The sequence below is a fragment of the Pristis pectinata genome, chromosome 13 (genome assembly GCF_009764475.1).
Source record: "Pristis pectinata isolate sPriPec2 chromosome 13, sPriPec2.1.pri, whole genome shotgun sequence".
NCBI lineage: Eukaryota > Metazoa > Chordata > Chondrichthyes > Rhinopristiformes > Pristidae > Pristis > Pristis pectinata.
The window spans coordinates 11,278,190-11,292,011 of NC_067417.1; the positions used below are offsets into that span (position 1 = coordinate 11,278,190).

A 13,822-nucleotide genomic window follows, 5' to 3' on the forward strand; every position below is an offset into this window, starting at 1 on the left:
CACTGCTTTCAATTTAGTGCATTGCACTTGGTGCTCACAATGTCGTGTCCTCTACATTGGAGAAACCAAATGCAAATTGTGTAAGCACTTTAGAGAGCACCTCTACTCTGTACACAGGGTGGCCTTGAGTTTCCAGTTGCGTGTCCTTTTAAATACTCCGTCACACTCCCACTCTGACCTCTATCTTCCGTCTCCCACTTTGTTCCAATGAAGTGTAGTATAAGCTTGAGGAGCAGCACCTCATCTTCCGACTGGGCATGTATCAGTCTTCGTGACTAAATATTGAACTTAATTTCAGGTAACTAGCTGAATATTTATGTGGCTGTCTACTTTTATTTCAACTTTTTTCTCTTCTTTCTCCAAGTGGCATTCACTCCCCACCACTCCTTTCTCTCTGTAACTTAAAACACATTTATTTTTTCACTTTTTCAGTTCTGATGAAAGATCTGAAGTTCTTTTTTTCTCCCCATGGATGCTGCCTGACCTTCTAAGTGCTTTCAACATTTTCCATTTTTGTTTCGGACTTAAAGCATCTGCAGACTTTTGCTCCCCCAAGCACCTAAATCCTATCCTGCATCTCAAAGACATTGAATTCCTCTGTGGGGAAAATGTTGTTGGAACTGAATAATACTGCAGAAAAATGTTGCAGGATATATACCATCAAATACAGTTTCAGCAAATCACAAAATCAGCAAGGTATTTTACTTCTAAATGACTAAGGTTTGCAAAATGAGGATACTGTTGGGGAGGCTTTATTTGAATTGCTGTATATTTCTTAAATTCTATTTATAATATTTGTGATGGCATGCCAAACATTTTTCTTAGTGTTATATGATGGAAAGTTAATATATATTCAGAAAGCAGTGAGGAGAATCCACTTATCACAGTGGTGAGATCTTTGAGCACTATTTGATTGAAGACTTTAAACCTTTTGAAAGCAGAATTGTCTTAATGACTTTCGAAATGGTGTTTCCATCAAATGTCATCTGCACAACTGATTTACTGAATGCTGCAAATTTGAAACAAAGGTGATTGACTGAATTATCAAGTGTTTCTATGTTCATGGCACTTATGTCATATAAAATCAAAAACTGCATTTCAGGAATCAAACAGTGGAGGAGTTTTCCCCAGCACCAAAGCCAAGAGTTATTTGCTCAATTACCTCTTTGGGGGTTTGTGGGATTCCGTTGTACATAAACTGGCTATCCAAATTCATGCCATAAAAAAAAGTTGTCTATTAAGCTTTTTAGGATACTCTGAGCGATTGGAAAACATTATATGCAAATCCTGCTTTCTAGTGTTGTCCATATTCACGATAGAGAGCTAAATACACTGAATGTACATCCACCTAGTCAAGCACAGAACAATAGACAATATTTTGTTATAGTTCCATCACAGTTTCCTCTTGAATTCTTCTTTTCCTTCCTCTGAGATCTCCCAGCCGCAACACAGGCCAAACCCCAAATGTTTCCTTATGTGGAGTAGTGCCGGAGTTTTGTTTGGTAAACCTCATTTTAAGCACCTTTGGGAGGTTTTATTATATTAAAGGTTTTACACAAATAAAATATGTTGTTGTTATTGTTGTTACTTCACCTTTTCCTTCTCCCTGAGACTCACCAACAAAGCTGCCTCTTTGGTCACCCGTTGATTCACCTTTTAGTTGGTATTGCAATTTTCTTTTCATGCCTCTGTCACAAGCACTTTTTGAGGGAATCATGGGGTCATCCCAACATTAACGATATTGAATTAATGTAAAAATATGCAGAAATAATCTGCTGATTTGTCAAATGTTACTGAACTTTCAGCACTTTTGTTTTTGCCCCAAATAAATGTTGTTGTAGCAGGGACCTTTACTGAAGCCTAAATGATCATTGACCATTGAACAACAGTGGGGTAAAAATTAATTATGCTTCATTACTTTGGCATATTTTGCCGCCAAGTCAAATTTTCTACTGACATCTTTTTCTCAATGAACTGTTACAAAAGATAAAAAAAACAAATAATTCCAATGCAAAATATTTGCTACTAACAAGCCGCATTGTTGAACAGAACATAGCTTTTATTTTTGCTGGCAGGCATTATCCATGCCAATAGATTTTATGTTTTTGGCAACTATTTGGGTGCCAAAGTGCTTAGGCTCTGCATTTGTTACTAAGAATATATCACTCCAGAGAAAACCTAAATGATTAGGTCTTGGTGACATTCCAAAAAAGAAGGAACCATTTCAACAGCAAAATTAAAAGGGAGCTTTGCAGTATGTTGCATATAACTGGAGCATTCCCAAACCTAACCAAGGAGCTAAGATGTATTACAACACTCACTGCTGCCCTTTGCTTCGGAATCAATGTAATACAAGAACTCAGGATACAGATAAGGATTCACCAAGTTCCTTTCATTTATAAGCTACACTGCTCCACGTGAATCCATGCTAATCCAGTCTGGGATGTGGTGCAATTATATTTAAAATCTACTGCAGTGAAAAAAGGTAAAAAGATTTATTCCAGCTGCAAAAAACAAATAATAAAAAAATTAACCCAGATAGATCCAAGGATTTTGCACATCCACTATCGCTATTAATCTTTAGCCTGGTTCATAGAATGAAGAATTAACAAACTTCATCATCAAATGGAAGGTTTTGGTTGAATGGCCATTTCTTCATTTAGGTTGGGGGAAGAGGAAAAGTTTAGCAATTAGCATAAGGTTACTCATGTACATGAGTTGAACAACTTCATGTTAGTCCATGTCCAGTTAGTCCAGCTTTATACTTATGCACAGTGGGCCTTGGACATGTAGTCTTGCGCAGTTTAACACTGTGCTGGCTACGAGGTCCTCCTCAGGTTACAACAGGGTTCCGTTCCTGAGAACTGTTCATAAGCCAAACAGTTTGCAAGATGGAAATGCGGCTACCTGGCAATATATTTAGGTAAAACATTGGTCAATCAAGGATGACGTGCAGTTAACCCTGGGTGTTCGACTCAGCCATCCAGGTGTTGCCCTGAACTGAGTTCCCACACAGCAGAAGATGCCTGCAGCCACCGACAAATCCATCTGCCAGTCTGCCAAATGTTAATTTGTATGTACGAGCTGTACGTAAGTTGGGTGTTCATAACCTGGACAGAAACTGTATATATTTATACAGCAGCCCCCTTTTAAAGTCAAACTCGAGTTTATTGTCATATGCACAAGTACATGTATGCACAGATGCTATGAAAAACTTACTTGCAGCAGCATCACAGACACACAGAATCATATAAACAGCATTCACAAGAAAAACATAAATTAAGCATGAATTATACAACATTTTTACAAGAAAGAACACAAATTAGAACAAAAAAAAAGTCTATTTTAGTGCAAAGTGATCCAAGTGGTCATCATGTTTTGAAGAAATAATATGCGCAAAAAAAAGAGAAGATCTACAAAAGGAGGCCATTTGTCCTATTGCGTCTGTACTGGTGGGAAAAGAGCTACCTAGTCTAAACACACCCTTCAGCACTGGGTCAGCAGCACTGTAGTTATGATTCTTCAAGTGTACTTCCAAGTACTTCTTTTAAATGTGATGATAGCTTCTGGCTCTACCACTCTATCAGGTAGTGAGTAATACCCAGCTTAAAAATCACTTACAAAGAATTCTCATTAACATTAATTATATTTTTATCTTTTATGTGTCCTTACACCTGATCCGTCAGTTGAACATTTTGTATATGTGGGTTTAAATAGGGAGTACAGATGACATCAGGGGAATTGACTTGGAGGAGTTACTGAGCCCAACCGTGCGAAGGAGCAGAATTAACATGTATAGTTGGCGTGACACAATCACTGAAGCACCCCTGCTTAATGATTGTAGCTCTATTTATATTAATGCAGCTCTCTTAACACTGTGTGCTTCAGTAACCCATGTGAGCTGTTCTCACTTATGATATTGGCAGCAATTTTTTTTTGTATTTTTGTTTAAAAGCATACTGAAAAATAAAAGGAAGATGTTGAAGATCATTTTCTGATTAAGTGTGATTTCTGTTTACATAAAAATTACGCTGGTGACACTCTTCAAGAAATTAAACTTCTTACGGTGCCTTTTTCATCTCTCCTCCTTCACTTTCCTTTTCAACTGTAATGGAAAAGAACTAATAATTTGATGAGCAGCTGTGATTAATAATAAAATCCCTTCTGCTTGCTTCTAAATGAATTACATAACACCAATGAAATAAACTTTTGAGAGCCTTTTTTCCCACCACTCTGACACAGAAGGTCACCCACGAGTGGAAAGACAGATATCTAATTATAGGCCTTTCCACGGCACCCAGAAATTCATCCAAGTAGACAGGCATAAGTAACTGGATCTAACTCCTGTTCCAATTTTTTGTCTGACTTCTGCTTGCTCCCTGCTGTGAAATGGCTGACAGTTAAGAGACACCACAAAGAATGAGATTTCATCACTTTTATTCATATGATGATCATTGCCAGAAATTGGATGGAATAGTGATGTTTTTATTTTAATCAACACTATTAAAAATTGTGATAACCACTTCTCGGTCAAAGCCCACCAATCGCTAAGTTCAGCTATCACTGTTGTATACCCTCGTGATTCTGGTGCAGTTTCACATCAGCGACACAACCAAAGATGTCATTCTCCTTTGGAGCATCATAGGGGAACTTGAACCATATAGAACATAGAACACTACAGCACAGTACAGGCCCTTCGGCCCACAATGTTGTGCCAACAATTTATCCTGCTCTAAGATCTGTCTAACCCTTCCCTCCAACATAGCCCCCTATTTTTCTATCATTCATGTGTCTATCTAAGAGTCACCTAAATGTCCCTAATGTATCTGCCCCACAACCTCTGCAGGCAGTGCGTTCCACGCACTCACCACTCTCTGTGTAAAAAACTTACCCCTGATATCCCTCTTATACCTTCCTCCAATCACCTTAAAATTATGTCCCCTCGTGTTAGCCATTGTCGCCCTGGGAAAAAGTCTCTGACTGTCCACTTGATCTATGCCTCTTATCATCTTGTACACCTCTATCAAGTCACCTCTCATCCTCCTTCTCCCCAAAGAGAAAAGCCCTAGCTCACTCAACCTATCCTCATAAGACATGCTCTCCAATACAGGCAACGTCCTTCCACATCCTTCCTAGTCTGGGGGATTCAATGCAGGACACTTTGTGGACAATATGATCTTAATCCTGCTACACCAGGATGTACTTAACTAAATCGTTGGGCACAACTATCTGCTCAAATAGATTGACACCTCCTCTATCTGCTGCTCCTCCCTGATGTACAGAGGGTCCCTATCCACCATTAACTCTAACTACCTCCAATGTGCAGCTGGTTCCCAATCCATCCTTCCCCCAGCAAAAGCCATTATCCACCCTCCCTCCTCAACCACACCAAGATGGTGCCGGAGCGTAGCGACTCTTTGTAAGCTGTTCCCAGCAGATCTTTTCATTACATCTATTATAATCATTCTACTCTTTTAAATCTAAGACTTCAAGAATTACCAACAATGTTCTTTACTATATTCTGCACTCTGTTATTGTTTTTCCCTTGTACTATCTCAATGTCCTTATGTTTTGAAATGATCTGTATGGATGGCTTAAAAAAACAAGTTTTTCACCCTACCTCGGTATATGTGATAAGATATTTAATTATTAGTCACATTTCCATCGAAACACACAGCGTCTTTTTGCGCTACTGTGCTGGGGGCAGCCAGCAAGTGTCGCCACCTTTCCAGCGCCAACATAGCGTGCCCACAATTCCTAACATGTACGTCTTTGGAATGTGGGAGGAAACTGGAGCACCCGGAGGAAACCCATGCAGACATGGGGAGAACGTACAAACTCCTTACAGGAAGCGGCGGGAATTGAACACAGGTCGCTGGCACTGTAATAGTGTTACACTAACCGCTACATTACCATGATAAGAATAAACCAGTACTCCAATATCAAGTGCTGCCTAACCACCTTCTCCCCTTCCAGCCTCAAACGTTGTCTAGTTCCCCAATTTCACCCCCAATTTCAAATGGGGCCTCTGAAGCCTCCTGATTCCATACCATCTCCCCCACCCACCATCCCCTACAACCTTGAGGGAAGCTGCCTGGACTTTACAAGAGCCACTGATGAGTAAAGAACTCATTTCTAGTCCAACCCATCTCTCAATCTCCCAAGTGCATTCACGGTAGAGGAGGATCATGTAGCACAACACTGAGTACTGCCCTCCAGTGTAACTGAATTTTGATGTGATGGGACAATGTTCAAACTGTGCAGCTGTAAGATACACATGGTGCATTGGAATTTCTAAGCATATATCTCTTATATATATTCCAGAGAGGTCCCGCTAACAGCCCAGTGATAAATAATCCTTGTTTTGACGCTATGCCTGAAGGAAGGATATTGGCCAGAACACTATAAGAATTACCCATATTTTGAAGTATGTTATGGAACTAGACAGACATGGCTTAACATTTTATCTTAAGGATAACAATATTTCTGACAGTACAGTTCTCTCTTGCTGCCAACCCTGATTATGTGCTTAACGTCCTGGTGTGGGGCTTGAACACACAAGTTCTGACCCAGAGGTGACAGTACAACAAACTCAGTGGGAAAGAATTGGAAATTAAGCATGCATCTATTTGTCTTCCTACAGAAATACACTGACTCACATTTCAATATTTATTTCTAAAAACTAGAATTAATTTAAAAGCAATAATATTTGGTGCGATAAGAACAAAGATTCTAAAAGGGGACATTGTGAATTCAGTCTCCTGCTCAACTTTAGTCTTTAGCAAATAGAAGAAGACCAATTAATTCATCTGTTAATAAAAAGGTGCTCAAAACTTGAGGGGCTTTGATAAAGATAAGGAGAAAAGGTTTCCCCTGGAAGAGAGATTAGAAACTAGTTAAAGCTGAGTTAAAGCAATTGGCAAAGGAACCAGAGAGAAGAGGAGAAATTTCCTCATGCAGTGAGCTGTTTCAACCGGGAATGCACTACCTCAAAAACAGACAGTTGAAGCAAATTGATTAGGAATTCACAAAGGGGAACTGACTCTACGTTTGAAAAGAAAATAACTGAAGGGCCGCAGAATAAACAGAAGCACAGTGAGGGTAATTGCATCACTCTTCCACAAAGGTGGCATGGGTGCAATGGGATGAGTAGCCAACCACTGTACTATGTGAATCCATGAAAACATATGGCTCTGAAACTGAGCCATGGTGACTGCATAATGATCTCTATATTAAAAATTGTGCCAGCAATAAATGTCAACCATGCAGAATTTACATTCTCATTCTTTGTTGCTTTGAGGACATCAAATGTAACTATCAAAATGCGCGTTTAGACTATTGACAAATCTCATTTGTATCGGGAATGTGCTGGTCACTGGTGTGACAGTGGTGAAAAAGGCTGGACGAATAATAATGAGGGCAGATATGGGGTAGAAAAGAAAATGAAGATTTTGTGGAAGAAATAATTCGGGTAAAGACTGACAGGTCTGATATTATTGCCAATTTTGATTTAGTTGAACATTAAAAAGATCCAAAAATTGACGTACACTGAGTGATAATTTTTATTAATTAAAAATACCCGATGTGCAATCTTGCTCAAAACTAATCGCCAAAAACAGAAGTTTCTAATTACACTGCACACTGCATCAAATAGAACCTTTAACATTTCAAGTAATTATTTTCTGTAATTTGGAAATGCCAATACAGCGACATATATCAAATTGTCTAACTTTACATGAAAAATAGCAAGTTGTAGGTATAGTGGACCTAAGCACCAAGGCCAGCCAATTACAGAATCCAGGGAGTGCATCTTCTTCAGTGTTTTCTTCCAGCAGGTTTTTTTCTGAGTGTTATGGACTTTATATGAAGATAGTAAATAATGAAAACTGTTTTCCTTCCCCCACTTTTCTCCCCCAGATGGTTTCGGCCAGGTATTTTTTTCACTGTCCTTAGCTTCTTTTCTACATTCACCAGTACACAAGTCAAAGTCACAGAATAACCAGTATGTAATAAGCTTGCAGTGGCCCGTCTAACTGAAATTGAGGGCAAAGGAGCACTAGGCTAAGGCACTGTCAACCTCACAGATTTATCATTGGGTTGCTTAGTGCTCTGACTGGAAGGGAATTACGGGTCGGTGGAGACACAAATAAATAGAGACACAAAGAGAGAGAGAGAGACACACACACACACACACACACACACACACGCACGCACACACACACACACACACGCACAGCAGCAGCAGCAGCAGCAGATAGTTCACTCGCTTATAACATGAACAAGCAAGATAAACTCACACCCTGCTGACCCAGGCAATTAAGGCAAACTGAATGCAACCTACGTTCATGAGACATTTTCTCCAAGCAATGCAAATTTTCCTTTCCTATTGCTGAAGAGGAACTTTACAGAACAGCAGTTGTATTTTCTGCACATCGTTCTCTGCTGTGCATTCAATGTGTTTCACTTCCCAGAAAAAATGAAACAATAATGCACTATACATCCCAAATGCCCCAACTCCCTTGCTTCACAGCTCTGCATGCTTGTGGGCATTGCCTTTGTAAACCAGGAGAGGAAGCAATGGGCTTCACCAAGATAATATTGTTGGCAAGCAGCAGTGGTTCTCTCTCTCCAGTTCAACCTACATAAAAGGACACTGCCTAATCTGTATTCAGTTATGACATTGTAAGGATCTGATATGGAACATTAGGTACTAACTCTTCGAGTAGGCTGGTGTCCTTCAGTTTACATTATTTGATGTTAATAAAAAAACAATTACATACAGCATAATTTGTCATTGTGAAAGCTTTCTTTTCTCCTAAGTTAATTTAAATCCATTTACTTACAATTAATTACCATTAATTAGTGAGACATCAGTGTTTTTGAAATGTGGATGTTTTTACTGCAGATTCTCTCTCTCTGGTTGGAATGCTAACAGAAGATGTCCTACAAGTTACTTCTGAATAAATGCAATTTATCTTATTTTCTCACATGCTGATTTATATAAAATAAAAAAGTCAATAAATGATCACTGGGAAAACTTAAATATTTTTGCTAAATTTTGATAACATAATTTTTTTTATTTTACAAAAAGCAGAATTGCAGTTTTACTCATTGTGAATCCAACTTCCCAAAGAAAATGTTAGTGTTTGTTGTGTGGGAAATCAATAACTTAAATCTGTAGAGTTACACAGAAGCTTTCTTTTCCACACTTTTTAAATTAAACATTTCACACATTGAAACAAAAATACTTGAAATAGAATGCTGCCGTATGCCTTGAAAACCAAAGTGCTTTGTTTTTGTAATCGAAAAGTTATTTATTGAAATTGAACTAACCCGAGGCTTAAAACAGTTCAATGGTTCAGTACTGAAGTGGATATATTTCCTCAGAACAAAGGACTAGATATTTTACCGCAAATACATTGTTTTGGATCACAAGCGTTTAAAATAGATAATGTGATGAAAGCATAAGTTGGAGCTTGATTTAGAAGCAAGTATGGTTTGTCTCATCATCTTCCCCCACATTTTCCGTTCGTATCTTCAGCACAGTCTGCAATCACTGCACAATTTTGTGGTTTTTGAAAATCCAAACACACACTAAGAATGGCAGCTGTCATATTGCAGTAAAAAAAAATCACAGATTTATTCTACACCATATTAACATTTTAATACATTACTACTGTGACTACACATCCAAAGTACTTCATTGGCTGTAAATGGTTTGTGCTATCCCAAGGTTGAGAGGGGACTTTCCCTTTCTTTCAAGTTTTTCCTTATAAAATTAATGTGAAATTTAATATATAACACAATGGGGTAAAAATTCACATTCTGATTTATCTAATAAATTCTGAATTTCATTTTGTAAACGTGGATCTCTGCTGCCGAAAGTCAATGGAACCACATTTCAGAAACCAAACACTTACTCTATCTGGCAATTTTACCTCAAATAAAAAGAGAAAATGCTGGAAACACTCAGCAAGACAAGCAGCATCTGTGGGAACAAAAGGAGTTAATGTTTCACGTCAAATAGTCTTCCAGCATTTTCTTTTTGTTTCAGATTTCTAACATCTTCAGTTTTTTTCATCTTCATTTGAAATATTCCCTGCTGGCCACACAACAGGGGATGAAGATCTAGTTTTATAGGTGCAGAACAGCCAGGGATAACTCAACAGATTTCCTCTACATAATTTAAGGCTACCTGAGAGCACAGACTGGGCTTTGGTTTAAGACTGAGGCAGTATCTCCAGCAGGGCAGCATTCCATCAGAACGATACCGGAATGACAGCCAGATTTTTGTGTTCGGATCTCTGGAGCAGAACTGAACCCACAACCTTCTGACTCAGAGATGAGAACTGCTAACCTAGTGACATACATACCAGAATTTGTATTTTAAGGACAATTGAAACCCATGTATGACCCAGCCACAGAATGCAAGTGGTTTCATGTGTGGGAGAAGGCCCTTCCCGGTTTTATCTTTCTTGCATTGGAAATGATGCAGATAAAGTAATAAACCAACTTCAGTGACTCAAAGGAGATTCCAATGTTAAAAATATGAATTTTATTGTTCCAAAAAATGAAATGATTTCATCTGGTACCTGGTTGTCTAGTGATAGCCGATCCAAAGTTTGTATTATTGATCTATATAGATATTTAAATAAATTCCCAATTTTGCAAAACAAAGAGCAACATTACAACATAGATTGGTGAATTTTGTGACAGAACTCTGACTGCAATGCGTCAGGAAGAACATTGGCCAGGTGGTGGCAAACAAAAGCTGACCACTCAAGTAGCTGCCTTGGTCACTGTGAACTATTTATCTCCAAATTCACTACCAATCACTGACAAAAGTATCAGAACTCTTGCCTAAAGAAGAGTAATGGTAAAGGTTTGGGACAATAAGACTAAAATTAAATAAGATAGTAGAAGTTAATGCACTGTACAATGAAGGAAAAAACACCTTTTGGGAATATTCCCCCCTTTTCATGCTCACAATAGACTTTGTTTGCTATCCATTACCACTGCACCACATATGTTACTTATCAAAACACTGATGGCAGAATGTTCATTATGTTTCTTCATTGAATTGGTTTGTTATTGTCACATGTACCGAGGTACAGTGAAAAACTTGTCTTGCATACCGTTCATACAAATCAATTCATTACACAGTGCATTGAGATAGTACAAAGTTAAGCAATAACAGAATGCAGAATAAAGTGTTACAGTTACAGAGAAAGTACAGTGCAGGGAGACAATAAGTTGCAAGGTCAAAACGAGGTACATTGTGAGGTCAAGAGTCCATCTTATCATACTAGGGAACCATTCAACAGCCTTATAACAGCGGATAGAAGCTGCCTTTGAGCCTGATGGCACGTGCTTTCAGGCTTTTGTATCTTCTGCCCGATGGGAGAGGAGAGAAGAGAGAATGTCCGGGGTGGATGGGGTCTTTGATTATGCTGGCTGCTTTACTTAGGCAGCGAGAAGTATAGACAAGGGTCCATGGAGGGGAGCTGGTTTCCATGATGTGCTCAGCTGTGTCCACAATTCTGTTTCTTGTAGTTCAGTTTCTTGCGGTCCCAGGCAGAGCAGTTGCCATACCAAGCCGTGATGCATCCAGATAGAATGCATTCTATGGTGTATCGATAAAAATTGGTTAGGATCAACTGGGACATGTCAAATTTCTTTCGCCTTCTGAGGAAGTAGAAGCTTCAATCATATATACTATTTAGAAATACCATTATTGGATGTTACTATAGATCTCAAACTGTTTTGTAGCACATGATAGATACCAGGTTTACGAAAGGGCCACTGTGATTTCTGTAAAATGTTCACATCCAATGCTGTTTATAAACACATACAGCACCTTGCAGATTGTGTGTCAAAATTAAGATTCATTCTTGTATATTGTATCTCCAAACACAGCATCTATCCTAGTCAGCTCATTTTGTTGTTCTTCCCAAAGGCGAAATAGCTATCCTCTTCTAATCTAAAAAGTACATCAACATGAACTAAAAAAAAACTCCTCCCTTTGTATGACAATGTGAATTGGGCTTCATTTTCTGTTTAATAGCAGTGCATGACTCGGAAATTATTTACAGCTCTGTACCCCCTTTTTATACCAGCACCTAAATTAAGAAAAACCCTATTTGATAGCACAGGAAGGCTGTCCTGGTTTACAAAACCTACAGTTTTAACCTCAGCCACGCCAAATTTTAAGCCTTTTATTCCACCCAAAATTCAGCGTCAAATGAGAACATGGTCAAATGACATATGAAAGCAGACATGAACACCAGCCAGCTTTCAACAGTTACCTGCACTGATCAGATAAAGAGTCTTTTGACTTGCCTTTGGTGCAAAGCTGTGCTCCCACTTACTCATTTGCCTGTCTCCACCAGACAGCCACATTCCTGCTTTAACAGGAAATGAGCCAGCCTCAGTTTAGAACAAGTGAGCTCAGAAGGTTAATCACTTGTTATTTTGTTTTCCGGCTGTAGTAATGTCAGGTGTCTTTCAGAATTACCCATTTGATGGAAGTGTTTCAACTTGCTAACAGAAAAAGGTTAAACAAGACTAAAATGATTTGGGCTGCAGGAACAAACAGAGAAAGCAAGTCCTTTCACTGTTTTTTAATCTTACTACCAACTGCTGGTGACTGAGGAAACAATAAAATAACTTTGTTAAGCGCTGAAACCCTTTCAGTTTTAGCATGGGCATCATTTTAATGTGCAAGTCTGAATATTTAAACTACTTACATGTATGAGTATATTTCATGGCAAATAATTAAGCAATAAATGAAGTTGCAGAGCATTTTAATTTATCTTTTCAATACAGAGTCAAGTGAATCTTTCATTTCATATATTTGTCTTAACGATCGAAATGCTGGTCAAAGAGCATTAATCATATTAGCTGAGGAAGACAAGTCATAAAACATCTAATTTAAATATTATCTTTTTCCCCAGCATTTATTGCATCTATCTTTTGGGCACTTATATGAGAGTTAACACCCAAATAGAAATTATATATACTTAAAAAAAATGACAATTTGAGAGTTCATTCTCGCGATATTAAGCAGCCCCACTGAGTAACTACACAGCAGCTCAGAAAGGGCCTGAGAGGAGAACAAGTCAGTGTGCCTGAGTTTATCCAGCAGATGTTGCGAGACTAGCAATTTTTTTGGGTTTTATTTCAGATTTTGACCATTTATCCCTCTGTTTTGATCTGAGTTGCGCATTGACCCACTGCCATCTGCTCTTTGAAAATTCACACCTAACAATACCTAGCATCCAGAAAAGTACTTACTCTCATTGCTGTGAAATCCTCGCTGCATCAAAATACGGTGCCGGTCCTGAAACTCATTCTGGTCATAATCCAGGCTGGCTGCCAGCCAGGAAAAGAAGAGGATGTACTGAAAATAAAATGACAGTGGATCTTAGCTTGGCTACGTGCGCAGATACAAGACATTTGTCTCTTCAGCAGCATTATATAATTGTCCTCACTGATGCAGCATTTTAACTAATGTTGGTGCTCCTGAGAGATACAAGAGGACTGGCCAGAGGAACTGATCTAGAGAGAACTGGAACATAAGGGTAAGTTTCACTGACAGAGAGTTTTAACTCAGTTGTAGTGGTCAGATATTCCATGGTCCTCAGTTTGAAGGCTACTCCTGATTTTAATGTTCAGTCCTTTTCCCTATTTATGCAGATTCTACCCGGGATGTAATTCCTTTGATGTACCTGGATTTATGCCCATTGCAGCAAAAATGCTGCATGAAGTTGCACTCAAAGTTTCTCTGCAAGAGGTGTGAGCAAGTTGCCTGCTGCCTCAGACA

At 38.7% G+C, this 13,822-nt stretch overlaps 1 protein-coding gene across 3 annotated transcripts in view; it reads right to left on the reverse strand.

The window, feature by feature from the left end:
* wwox (WW domain containing oxidoreductase) overlaps positions 1-13,822 on the reverse strand; it is an 808,566-nt gene that overhangs the window by 306,680 nt on the left and 488,064 nt on the right. Inside the window, exons 9-10 of one of the 3 annotated variants that reach the window (XM_052027945.1) lie at positions 13,294-13,399; positions 11,505-11,623 (exon numbers count right to left, since the gene is read on the reverse strand). The exons of the other annotated variants lie outside the window; for them this stretch is intronic. Coding sequence (XP_051883905.1) covers positions 11,523-11,623; positions 13,294-13,399 — 207 coding nt within the window. The 3' untranslated portion in view covers positions 11,505-11,522. Of the gene's footprint in view, positions 1-11,504; positions 11,624-13,293; positions 13,400-13,822 lie in introns of those variants that run through there. 3 annotated transcript variants of the gene reach the window in all.